The following is a 12,387-nucleotide window of genomic DNA, read 5'->3' on the forward strand; positions in this document are numbered from 1 at the left end:
GACGTGGTGAGCAGAGGGGCTTGGCGTGGGCAAGTCAGCATTAAGCACCCAGGGTGGAGTGTCAGTGCTGTAGGGTAGGAGGACACTTTAAATCCCATTCTGGGAAATAGGCCGATGTTAGAGTCTGGAGCAGGCATTTAGGAAAGGGCAGGGTCCCCGCTCGCAGAGAAGTTTTAGTCCACTGTGATAGAAGAGCACCAAGGACAGTGGTGTATTCTGAGGAAGAGCTCCCAGGGGAATCAGGGAGCCTTTACAGAAAGAGTGACTTTTGAGATGGATCTTGAAGGATGAGCATAAATTCACTTGATGGCAAAACCTTCCAGGTTTAGAAGGAACACGGTATGCCAAGATGTGGAGGCGGAAGAGCAGGGTGATTAAGAAATAGTAATGCTGAGTGGCTGAGGGAAGGAGAAGGTGGCGGAACAGATAGAGACGAAATGTGAAGGAACTTTTACCTCACAAATGGAAGTTGAACACTGAACTTTATCCTACAGGCATTAGGTAATTCTAAGGAACTTGGGGTGGGGCATTTCCTACTATCTTAGGGAGGGTGAGTGAGCCTGGAGTTGGAAAGCAACTAAAATAAACCAAGAGAAAAGAGATCATTTCAGAGTTGCCAAAATATTTTATTTCGGGTGTTTCTTGAAGTAGTTGCCATAAACTGATCCTTCTGCCAAGGCAGGGCTTAAGTTGTAACTGTACTTGCTGCACTGGAATGAAGACTTTCAGCTTTACAACCTGCAAGCATTTTATACAATGCAATAGAGAGGAAGATAACATGCCCTTTATTGTAAGAGGCAAGCCCAGCGTGGACGAAGGGAGATCAGATAAGTCCCCTTTCATGTCAGGGCCATGGCAGACCCAGTGCCAAGAACTTAGGCTGGCACTTGTGATCAGGCAGGACACCAGCTGCTTGAGACTCATCTAGTAACCAGTGTGGTTGAGGGGGTGTGTGGATGCAGTGACTTCTCAACCCCCTTCTTGGATATTTTATTTATTTACTTGCTTATTTGTTTGTTTGTTTGATATAAATGGAGTACTTCATATAAATGGAGTCATATAGTATCTGTCTTTCTGTGACTGGCTTATTTCACTTTGCATAGTGTCCTCAAGATTCATTCAAGTTGTAACATGTGTCAGAATTTCTTTTCTTTTCAAGGCCAAATAATACTCCATTGTATGTATATACCACATTTTGTTTATTCATCCATCAGTGACTATTTGGGTTGCTTCCACCTTTTGGCTATTGTGAATGATGCTGCTATGAACATAGGTGTATAGTTTTTTTGAGTATAAACCCAGAATTGGAAATTCTGCATCAAATGATAATTCCATTTTTAGTTTTTTGAGGGCCCTCGCCGTACTGCCTTCCACAGAGACTGCAGCACCTCGCATTCCCACCAACAATGCGTGAGGGTCCCAGCTTCTCTCTATTCTTGCCAAATGCTTGGTGGTTTTCTGGGTTTTTGTTGTGGTTGGTTTTATAGCAGCAATCCTAGTGGGTGTGAGGTGGTTTCTCATTGTAATTTGATTCACATTTTGAGAGGATTTTTTTATTCTGTAAATGTATAAGCTCTGTGTTGGATGCTATAGGGATATAAAGAAGAGTAAGTCCCAGATGGAAAGAATAAGATCTTGGCCAAGATCAGTGGGTCGAAGCTGTGGGGAGGCCAGGTAAAGGTCTGTATGTAGGCCCTCAATGTGGTGTCATCACTCTGTAGAGAGAGGCAACCTCGCTATTTCTATAATTCTGCCCCAAATTGTTAGCATCTGTGGTCCAGCTAGTGCTCAGGATGATAGCAAAGACGCTGGGAGTAAGGAGGCTGAAGTCTTTGAAAAGCCACCTTGCCTCTGTCATAAGTGGCCCCTCAGTCAGATGAGAGGATCAGACCGAATGGTTTCTAGGACTGAGAAGAGAATAGAATACTTTTTATCTTGGAGGAGGAGTTATACCATCTGGAGATTAAGAGCAAGTGTGCCCGTGAATATTTCCTGGTTTATCTCCAGTTTCATTGCCATGAGATATGTCATTCTGACATTCTTATGCTCCTGATCTCTTAGCTACACAAATGCCTGACCTCGAGAATGTTCCAGGATGCCTCAAGACCAGTCTAGCTTTTCACAGTGGAGCCTCGAGGGTCTGCAAAGTGTAGAGAGTAAAATTTAGGAGCAGGAATCTGTTTTATTCCTTTGATCTTGTCAAAAATGGTGAACGGGTTTGCCAAGCCAGCTGGCACGTCAGGGGCGGGGAATAGCACAGCCTTCAGCCTTGGCAGCCTTTTGTGTCCATGGCAACCACAGGTCCTAGGAAAACCAAAAAGTGCATCAGTCCTTTGCAGAAACAACAGCTATCCATGAATGAAAGCTCTTGCATGGAATGCTTGAGAAAGAAAAATATACATGGAGAGCGATAAAATATGGAAGGATATTTTCTAGCTGCTTTTAGTTCATTTCTAGAAATATGAAGAATGTAAAACCTTTTAACAATTGAGCCCTAATAGGACATCTCATTCCCATTTTCACTGCAAATAGTCTGATACGTTTGATACATTTAGTACCAATTTTAGAATTGTTCTAACATGTAAATTATATAGCGGCTGGGCCGATGTGTGAGAATCATCTTGTGGACTGTAAAACTCTGTGCACATTCAAAATACATGATTTACTATACCTGCTTAGAAATGAGGACATCTGTCTCTTTCAATTCTCTTTTTCTGTGTGACTAGATATTTTTAGTGAATAGAAATATGAGGATTCTGAAAGAACAGGGTTACTATTATTCGGGGGTAAATCATACATGGATTATACAGACTTTGTGCTCCTTGTTTCTGCTCCTGCCCTCAGAATATTTCAGAAGTTATATGTTACACAGGAGCAGGCAGGGGGGAAAAAAGTGATGACCTAAATATTTCCTCTACACCTAAAACAAAAAAATAGTGTAAGAGAGCAGTAAAGAAAATTCGGGTGAAAAAACACACACCCATAATTCCACCTTTTTAACACAGGAATAGTTGGTTTTAAAAAAAAGTTCACATCATTGGTTGCAAGGAACAGGAACCTACTCAAGCCAGCTTAAATTTTAAAATAATAGTAAAAGATGAGTTTATTGGAAGAGCATAGGGCTATCTCATAGAATCCAGGAATAACAGGAAACAGCATCTCCCAAGGAACCAGCTTTAGGAATGAAATGGAAAAGGCCCAGAAACCAAGCGGGAAGTGCCTCTCCCCTCCTTTCCTGCTCTTAGGCAGCTCATTAAAGTGTCCACTGCTCCCCTTGGTCTGGTGTCTGCTTTTGGCCCCTCTTTGCACAGGCAGGCTTTCCCTAATTCTTTTGCACATGGCCCACTCTTCGTTGCCCCCAAATGCCACATTCAGTCCCAAAGTCCACATTTAATTCCAGCAAAATACCCACTGATTCAGCCTCCCAGATTCCAGTTTCCCAGGGAAAGAATTTGATTGTCCTGCCCAGTCTCTGGCCTGACGCCTTTTGGGTCATGTGGAGGGCAGTTCTGCGGGAAGGAGCATGGGCTAGGTAGGTCCCCACAGGTGTCTGTGGCTCTGTGGAGCACTTCTGGCACTTGTCTCTTGTGTTTAGATTTTCTAATATTCTTAAGTACTTCACTGAGCTATTTTAATAGTTTTTGGTTTGTTTTTCTAAGTAGAATATGATCTTTGAAACTGGTATAAAGTAAGTTGTTAGGTTTATTTGAGAATTACAATCCTTTGAGTTCTGTTAGGATGTTATGACCAAAAATCTTCTAAAATTAGCCATATTCAAGGAATGTTTTCTTTGAATCCTTTAATCCTTTTTCCACATCCTTCGTTATTCACAATCACACAAGAATCCTAAAAATATTTTTTGCAGATATATTTAGTTCATTGAAAAACTATTGGTTACTCATGTTTTTTATAGTGCTAAATAACCAAAGCTAATTTAATTCCCTTTTTTCTTTCCTCAGTTGTGTATGTTTAGCCATAAATGTGCCCGTTTCACAGGAAACATTTTTAAATTTACAGTCAAGGGCAAACCCCCCTCACCACCTTGTTATAACTCAGCAGATTAAAAACGATTCAGGTTTTCAGTTATGAAATGAGAGAACCTTGTTTTTAATTAGTCACTTAGAAATAGATCTGCAACTCCTGAAGGTTAGCCAAGCTAGGTTCCAGACCTAGGTGGTGCCCACTTAACCGGTAACGATTGTAATACAAACCACAAAGTTCTTATTTTGGTATTATTTTTTCAAAAAGGACATTACAAGACTCCTAGCTGTGAATAGTTATGGTAAAAGGAGGGGAGGAGACTGTTAGGTATAGATACGCTGAGTTAGCTGAGTTATTTGCGGGTGGGATATTAGGCTGTCTGAGATTTGCTTCAGAATAATTTGGGGTGAGAACCCGAGTGGAGGTTCAGGAACTACAGTTGGCCGTGTGCTGGTAACTGCTGAAACCGGACCTTGGGCACATGGGGGTTCTTTATACTATTCTTACTTTGGTAAGTGTTTGAAATTTTCCATAAATAAAAAAAAATGCTAAAAAAGTACTAGAAAGTACACTTTTTAAGTCATTTAAATTTCAAGCCATAAAGGATTATTGACATAGTAGAGGAGAATTAGGAAACCTAATCTTTTTCAACATTCATCAAAATGAAACCAAGACTATAATTTTACGTCAGACCAAAAGACTATTTTTGCTCAACATTTTGTTTTGGGAAAGTCTTGGATTTCTCTACAGATTTTCAAGTAAGATGGAGGAAGGGAGAGGGGAAAGAGCATTTACAGTTTGTTTTGTGTACCCTTGTTTTCATGTTTCTAACTCTAAAGGGCAAGTTTAGAATTTAGACCTGAGCAAATGCGAATGCTTGCAACAAGTTTCTCACATCCGAATTCATGATTCTTGCCAAAGCAGTTTACTTTTACTACATTTCGGTGCTAAGAGGCTACGGGGAAAAGAACAAAAAACAGATTTGGTCAGGCTTTGGAAAAATAGCTACTTTCATTACAACAGACTGAAGCATAGCAAGCTTGATTCTTCTATCCTTAAAGAATGTCCAAGGTCAGATTTTACAAGGTCCATATTCAAAAAGTCATAGCTTTGGAGTTTGTACCATGCCATGTAATTAACTGCCTCTACATACATTTCTGAATAATTCACCATATATTTAGTCAATTCATGAGACTTTGACTAAAATGAATCAAAATAGTTGCAGGCACTCTTATCACTTTATAATGAAAAGATACATGCAGAGTTTAATTATCTCTCTACTTTATTCTATCATAACAGGAAAATTATTGCAAGTTAATTCGGGTGCCAAAGAACAACTGTTTTTTGAAGCTCCAAGAGGCAAACGGCATATAATAAGACCTTCAGAGGTAACAGTCATACACTGATTTAACAAATATATTTCATGAAGATTTAATATGTGCATTTTAATAAAACCTATCAATTCTTATTCATTAATATGAGTTATGTTTAGTGTACCTTTATACCTGACCATTTCTTAAATCTGGTTGTTTAACCTGGTTTTATACTTTCTGAGGACGTACTAATTTACTGTATCACTGATGTAGCAATGCACACATGTAATTCTACCTAATTTTTCTGTGCCCGATGATATAGTGGCTAAGCTAACAATTTAGAAGCTTTCCATTCACCACGTTCTTTTGTGCAAAGTGTCTTGTAAACATAAATTTTTGAAACATAGTTTCCCAATATTTACTATGTGTAATAATAAACAATATCCTCTGCAATAATAAGACAAAAGATCTTTTAAAACAAAAACTATCCATGACTTGACCATCCTGATTTATCAACCTGCTTTTTTTCCATGTTTTCCTCATGTCCTTAGCTACACATATAATTTTTTAATTATTGAAATCAAAGCCTAGATAAAATTTTTGAATCCATGAGCTACCACTTTCCTGAAAGTTCAGTTGCACAGAGCTTCTATATAATTACCCTCATGGCCAAAAGATCATTGCCCGATAGAGCTCTAAGAATGTCCTCTTAGTCCCAGGAGACAAAATGACTCATTTATTTGCGATGTAACCCTTGATGAAAGAAAAGGAAGTTTTGCTTCCTTCGAGGAGAAATGGGGAAGAGTGCACTGCTGAGGGGTAACACCTGCTTCTCTCTTCAGTTTGCCAGTAACGTAAACTATCCCAGTATCGTAACGTAATCCCAGAGACATTTGGACACGTGCATGTTTATAATGTTTTCATAGTTTCTAAAGGAAGTACTTATGCAGTACTTAGGAAATCACAAGTTATTGTAGAGGATGGCATTGTATTAATGGGAATTATTAATGAGATCAATTGATTTCACCCCCCGATTCCAATTTATTTATCTCTGATCAGTCCTTATGTAGATACCTCATGTAGGGAGGTAGATGGGGCAAAAGGAGTCAAATATGTGGTGACAGAAAGACATCTAACTATGGGTGGTGAGAAAAATAAAGTAATAAATAAAGTAATAATTTATTGGGGGTAACATTGGTTAATAACATTATATAAGTTTCAGATATACGATTTTATAATACAACATCTATATACTTCACGGCGAGCTCACCACCCAAAGTCTAGTCTCCCTCCGTCAATATGTATTTTTCCCCCCTTGCCCTCTTCATTCTCCCTGCTCTCTCTGGTACCCACTGCACTGCCGTCTGTGTCCATGAGTTTGTCCTGGTTGTTCATTTGTTGCTTTCTGTTTTATACCCCCGCATCTGAATGAAATCATATGGTTCTTGTCCTTTTCTGCCTGACTTACTTCACTTAGCACGATACTCTCAAGATCCAACCATGTTGTCGCATATGGAGAAACATAGCCTTGAGTAAGGACATTTTTAATTATGTCATTCATTCACTGAACATCTGTTGAATGAGTCAGGCACTTCATATGCCCGTATTTTAATTTTCACAATAGCCTTGTGTGATAGTTGTCAGTTTCATTTTACATATAGAGAAATAAAGATTCCAAGAGATTAAGACCATGGAGCTACGATCCCAGTCTTGAAAGGTCTCTGTGTGACTCTACCGGAATTTCTTCTGTGTTTTTAAGCATCATTTTACATCACTTCACCCATATTTTCCCATCCCATTCTGGTGACCCAGAATAAGAATACTAAAAGTGCAATTTAATCAAATGATGAGAATGGGAGGTGAAGCCAACTTGAGACAGAAGAACAATTATTACATGGAATAATTTATGTAAGAGGGAAATTCATGCTATCAGCCTTCCTGAAATGCTAGGCTCTGGTTCTGAAGAGTTCATTTTCACTCTGTGGTGCACGTTTGTTATTCCAGAGGCTGAGCTCTGGTGCTGTGGCCTGGGGAGTCCCTGCAGCTCATGTCGCTTCAGCCTGGCCTCCCTGGTATTGCCACTCCTAGGAGCAGCAAAGAGGTAGCTCATGGTTTTCATCACCAGTATTGTCAGGCCCTTCAACTGGATATGAAGGATTTTGAAAATCTCCTTTTTAAAAGGTTTTTTAAAAAGAAACAGCCACAGTGAAACTAACAGAAAGCATACCCAGAATATAGTTAAATATGACAAATATTAAAATGTCAATTTAAATCCATCTGATGCAGCTCGGTGCAATTAAAGCAGCTCTATACTAGGAGGCCAGCTCTCTAGACCTTCACTTTCCTTCTGCTTCCTAAGTGTGTGGTGACTTGTGTGACTGTCTTCTCTGTGGGCTTCCAGAGTGGCCTTCTCTGGAAAATGGTGATCTGGCAAAGTGCTAAGGAAGAGACTGAGGACTCTCCTTCCTTCTATGTTTCAGCATTTTTAACAAGCTTAGTTACCCCTTTGGGGCTTTGTGGGTCAGAAGAGTCATTCTAAATGCTCTATTTCCAATGCAATTTCTGTAGCTTCTAACAAATTAGACATTTGCCCCCTCTCAGAGCACAGTGTCCAGATCTAAGGATATTCTGTTGGGGTGACTATATGATGAACAATCCCAGCTCACCCCACTTTCCTCCCAAGATAATGAGGCCAGGGAAGGTGCCACCCAGGGAGGCAGCATTGAGGATGAGTAGTGAGGGTCTCGGAAGTAGACTCTGAAACCTGGAAAGGAGGCAGTGACCAGAAAGCCTGCTTCTAGAAGCAGCAGGGGTGGTTCCCTTATCCTCTTCCTGTGGAGATCAGTGTAGAATGCCATAAGGATTGAGGAATCTCCACCGCCCCTCAAGAAGCTGAGGGAAGTGTGGGAACCATCTCAAGTCCCTGCAGTTTGTGGCCCTGCTCGCGGCACCCGAAGTTACCGGGCCAGTGCAGGTTTTTGGTTCCAGTTCTCTGTGTCTCCAGAAGACACATAGAATGTTAAATGAGAAGAAATCTGAAATGTTAAATTACAACTAGCACTGCCCCACATGACTGAAATCTTGGCTGCATCTTTATCTTGTTATTTCAAAGCAGCGACAGCTAGCAGAAGACAACAGCATTGAGGAGAGGTGTATTAGCTGTGTACAAAGCAGTAATCAAATCCAAAGGGAGTGGTCTGGCTTGTAATTTTAGCTATAGTCCTCTAATGATTTCTATGCTATTCTAAACAGTGCTTTAAAGTGCTTATCTAAAGAAACTATAGTGTCAAGATGTACTGGCAATTCTTAAATGAGAGTAAATGAGATGAAATCTTCCAAGAAGTCTGATACACAGTGCTATTATTGTTTATTGTTGCTGTTTTATTTTAAAAGACTCGATTTTTTTTTCAGCATTTAACCTATACAAATTGCAAACGTTCTGTCCATGAATTTTAGACAAAATAGTTTTAAAGAATAAAATTTATATTTATGGTAGTACCATATGAAGAGCTCTTCAGATTTTTTAAATAGTCTCTCTAGAGCATAAAGGTTATCAAGCTAGCTGCAGAATCTCATTACTCTTTTCTCCAAAAAGCCATCTTTAGAAAGTTATGTCTTGTAACTTTTTAAATCAGTTTGCTAGATGATCAGTCCCATTGATCAATCTAGATCAGAGGTTTCAGTTGGGAGCAATTTTTCCCCCTTCCCCAGAGACATTTGGTGATGTCTAGGACCAACTTGGGAAGGAGGTGCTACAGGCATCCAGTGGGTGGAAGACAAGGATGCTGCTAAACATATGACCATGCACAGGATGGCCCCTGACAACAAAGCCTAAAATGCCGATAGAGCTGGCACTGAAAAACTCTGCTCTGGTTTGTGGTTTATACAATGATAAATTGTATTTAGGTAAGAACTAAAAAAACTTTATTGTCAGATTTCCACAATTCGAAAATGTTCATCTTATATGGATATTTGACTGCAGTGTTGGTTTCTTAAGACAATGCATCTACCACTTTAAAAATGCAGCTTAGAACTTGTGTACCTCAGCACCCAACACAAATACCTGATGTTGGCAGTCATTTAGAACTATTTAGTCTTAAATTGTTTCATTTAGGCAAAAAAAAAAATCTCTAGGTTGTGCAAAAGTATATTAATTTTCTTTCCTCCTTTTTAAGATTGAGAAGATAGAGTGGGACACATGGACCTGTGTCCTGGGGCCCACCTGTGAGGGGATCTGGCCAGCACACAGTGACGTGACCGATGTAAACGCTGCCAGTCTCACCAAAGACTGCTCCCTTCTAGCCACTGGAGATGATTTTGGTTTCGTCAAGCTTTTTTCATATCCTGTCAAGGTAATATTGCATGTTTATTATATATGCTTGCTCAGTCATTAATAACCCAATATCTATTTTAAGTGGATTTTTAAGTATCGAAGGCATAAAGAATCAATATGGTTATCTACAGTATCATCATTCTTTACGCTATATAAAAACCTTCATGACATGATATTTACTAATTTGAGTCAGAATCTGGTGGCCTAGAATTTCTCCTCGAAAGGCCTTTAGTGGTCATTAAATCCAACATCTCACAAACTGCAGAGTAAAACTGTTCTTTACTACACTTTAGACTGATGTCTTTCAAACGTGTACTAGCACACTTCTCAAGATGAAGTTACCATTTCACAAAGCAGCCTGATTCATTTTTAAATAGCTTCAGTTGTTAAAATGTTTTGTTCTAGGACATGGTTCCATGGTATAGTGATTAGCACGTCTGCTTTACCCACAGAAGGTCCTGGGTTCATGTTCCCATGGAGCCATAGTCTGTGGTCTACAGCCATGCCACCCTGAACAAGCCTGATGTCTAATCTCAAAAGCTAAGCAAGGTTGGGCCTGGTTAGTACTTGGATGGGAGACCACCTAGGAAGACCAGGTGCTGTAGGCATTAATAATAATAATGTTTTTTTTTTAAGTTTTGTTCTATATTGAACAGAATTTTTTTCCTCTTTCACTAAAGTTCTACCTTCAGAATCATTATTGAGTAATTCTAGTTCGTTAACAGCCTTCATGTATAGGATCGTATTTGGCTCCCTGAAGTCTCATTCTCTCCAGCCTAAACATCTTCAGTTCCCTCAGCCATGCGACATGGTGTTTAGCTCTCCCTCCCTCTAAGCACATTCCATTCTATCAATTCCATTTTAAACAATCTAATCTGGAACTGAATTCAGTGCTTCAGATGTAATCTGACCAGATCAGGATACAGTAGGACTCTTATCTTCTTGTTTTAACTTTATATTTGTTTTAAAGCAAACTAAAAGGCATCAGTTTTTTGGGCTGCCACACTGCACAATCGAATCATAGATGTCACTGCCAAAAATGTTGAGGTTGTCCTCTATCTTGTACTCAAACAATTGACTTTCTAAACTCTGAGTACAAAACTTTATATTTGTGCCAAATAAGACTTATCTTGTTTATTTTATCTCATTGTTCCAAACTGTCGCCATCTTTTAAATACTTTTTGAAACATCACATTATTCTCTGATTTCACAAGTATGAGTTCTAAATCCTGGAAAGAAAACAAAATTTAGACTAGAACAACCAAACACCATCACCAGGAGCCCCCATTTAGTTTGACATTCTGTTTATTAATGCACACATGTCATTAGAGTTCCTCAGTAACAGACATTTATGTCTATCTGATTATGCCATCAGGGAGCTCATATTTCCCTCTCTCATTTAGCAAGACATCACTGAAGACTTGGCACATATCTCGCTAAAAGATAGATTAACTGTGTCTCTAGTATCTCTAATCCTGCCTTCTAACAAACCAGCCAGTAACAGACATGGGGATAGTTCACAGTGAACCCCTATTGCTGCCTAGTAATCGTTACTTCCTTTTCGTGTGCTTATCGATGTTTTGTGTAATAATTCACCCTAGCATTTTCCAAGGATTACATCAACTCGTGAATCAATATTTTGCTAGATTCTATTTGTTTTCCCTTTTGGATACTGGAACATTTTTATGTTTGGTGTCACCTCTCCTGATTTCTAAATTCCTCCACTATTACTGATCTTATTTCTGTGGTCACATTTGAAGGCACCTGTACTCAAGTACATGAGCTCTGTTTTGCCTTTCTGGTTTGAAGAGCATTCTCTTTAATAGAAGAAATAAGTAAATCTGCTTTCTGTTTGTCTTAAACCATCTGATCTAAAAGAAGTGTTCTTAACTTTTCTCTATTTTTCTTTCAGCCCTGTATACATGAAAACCTTTGTGATTGTCTTAGTTTTTGACTTTAACATTCCTGAAACGGTATTAAAGTTGTCTGTGCAAGACTTTTGAATTCATCCTTCGTTATTCGCTCCTCCTCTTGTCATTTGTACATAAAACAACCCACCAGTTCCCTCTGCAGCCACTTTGGTATCTTCAGACGCCTTCCTCTGTCCTTCATTTGTTAATATCATGTCAGAAAATAATTTTTGGTAGCCTTTTCTAAGATTCATTTCTAATTATATCCAGTCTTCCCTTCACTTTCAAAACCACCTGGTGGCCTTCTCTCAGTGATCTGTCACTTCACTGTCTCTTACCAGCTCTTGCTCTTTGATCAGAATTCAGTCTTATGTAGCAATTTTTCTTGCTACTTCTACATTTTTTTTTTTTTAAATGAGAGTGTCAGTAGGAAAAGTCAAGAAGTTAATGATGCCCAACTATTAGACTAAGGTTTTGGCAGATATCCAGATAGCTGAAATCCCCATACTGGTATTGTATCATGCTCCTGTGCTAGATTTATTGTTGATCCTGGAAATTCATCATCTGTGTACCTGGCCTGACCAGGTGTGCTATCTGTAGCAGTAATGTCAAGCTGTGTCCCGGAGTTCCAGGAGGTTCCTCAGGGTCCACCCCAGGAAACACAGTAGGGGCCAACTGAATGGGTTCTGGGGTCCCACCTCTGCTTCAATGAGAGCAACTCTGTTTTGTGTTTAATAAATTGACCTTCTATATAAGTTTTTTTCCAACATTTTGTTATAAAAATTTTTAAGCATACAGCTAAAGTGAAAGAATAATATAGTGAACTAGAACCCCATACTCAGAGTCTATA

At 39.2% G+C, this 12,387-nt stretch overlaps 1 protein-coding gene and 1 pseudogene across 6 annotated transcripts in view; both read left to right on the forward strand.

The window, feature by feature from the left end:
* The window catches only part of EML6 (EMAP like 6), a 220,539-nt gene that overhangs the window by 162,854 nt on the left and 45,298 nt on the right, over window positions 1-12,387 (forward strand). For all 6 annotated transcript variants that reach the window (XM_016130157.2, XM_036225002.1, XM_016130160.2 and 3 more), the window contains 2 exons: window positions 5,281-5,369; window positions 9,470-9,646. In XM_016130157.2, coding sequence (XP_015985643.2) covers window positions 5,281-5,369; window positions 9,470-9,646 — 266 coding nt within the window. The remainder of the gene's footprint in view (window positions 1-5,280; window positions 5,370-9,469; window positions 9,647-12,387) is intronic.
* Window positions 10,120-10,235, forward strand: LOC118606080 (annotated as a pseudogene).

This window comes from Rousettus aegyptiacus, unplaced genomic scaffold, assembly GCF_014176215.1.
Source record: "Rousettus aegyptiacus isolate mRouAeg1 unplaced genomic scaffold, mRouAeg1.p scaffold_m13_p_7, whole genome shotgun sequence".
NCBI classification, from domain to species: Eukaryota; Metazoa; Chordata; class Mammalia; order Chiroptera; family Pteropodidae; genus Rousettus; species Rousettus aegyptiacus.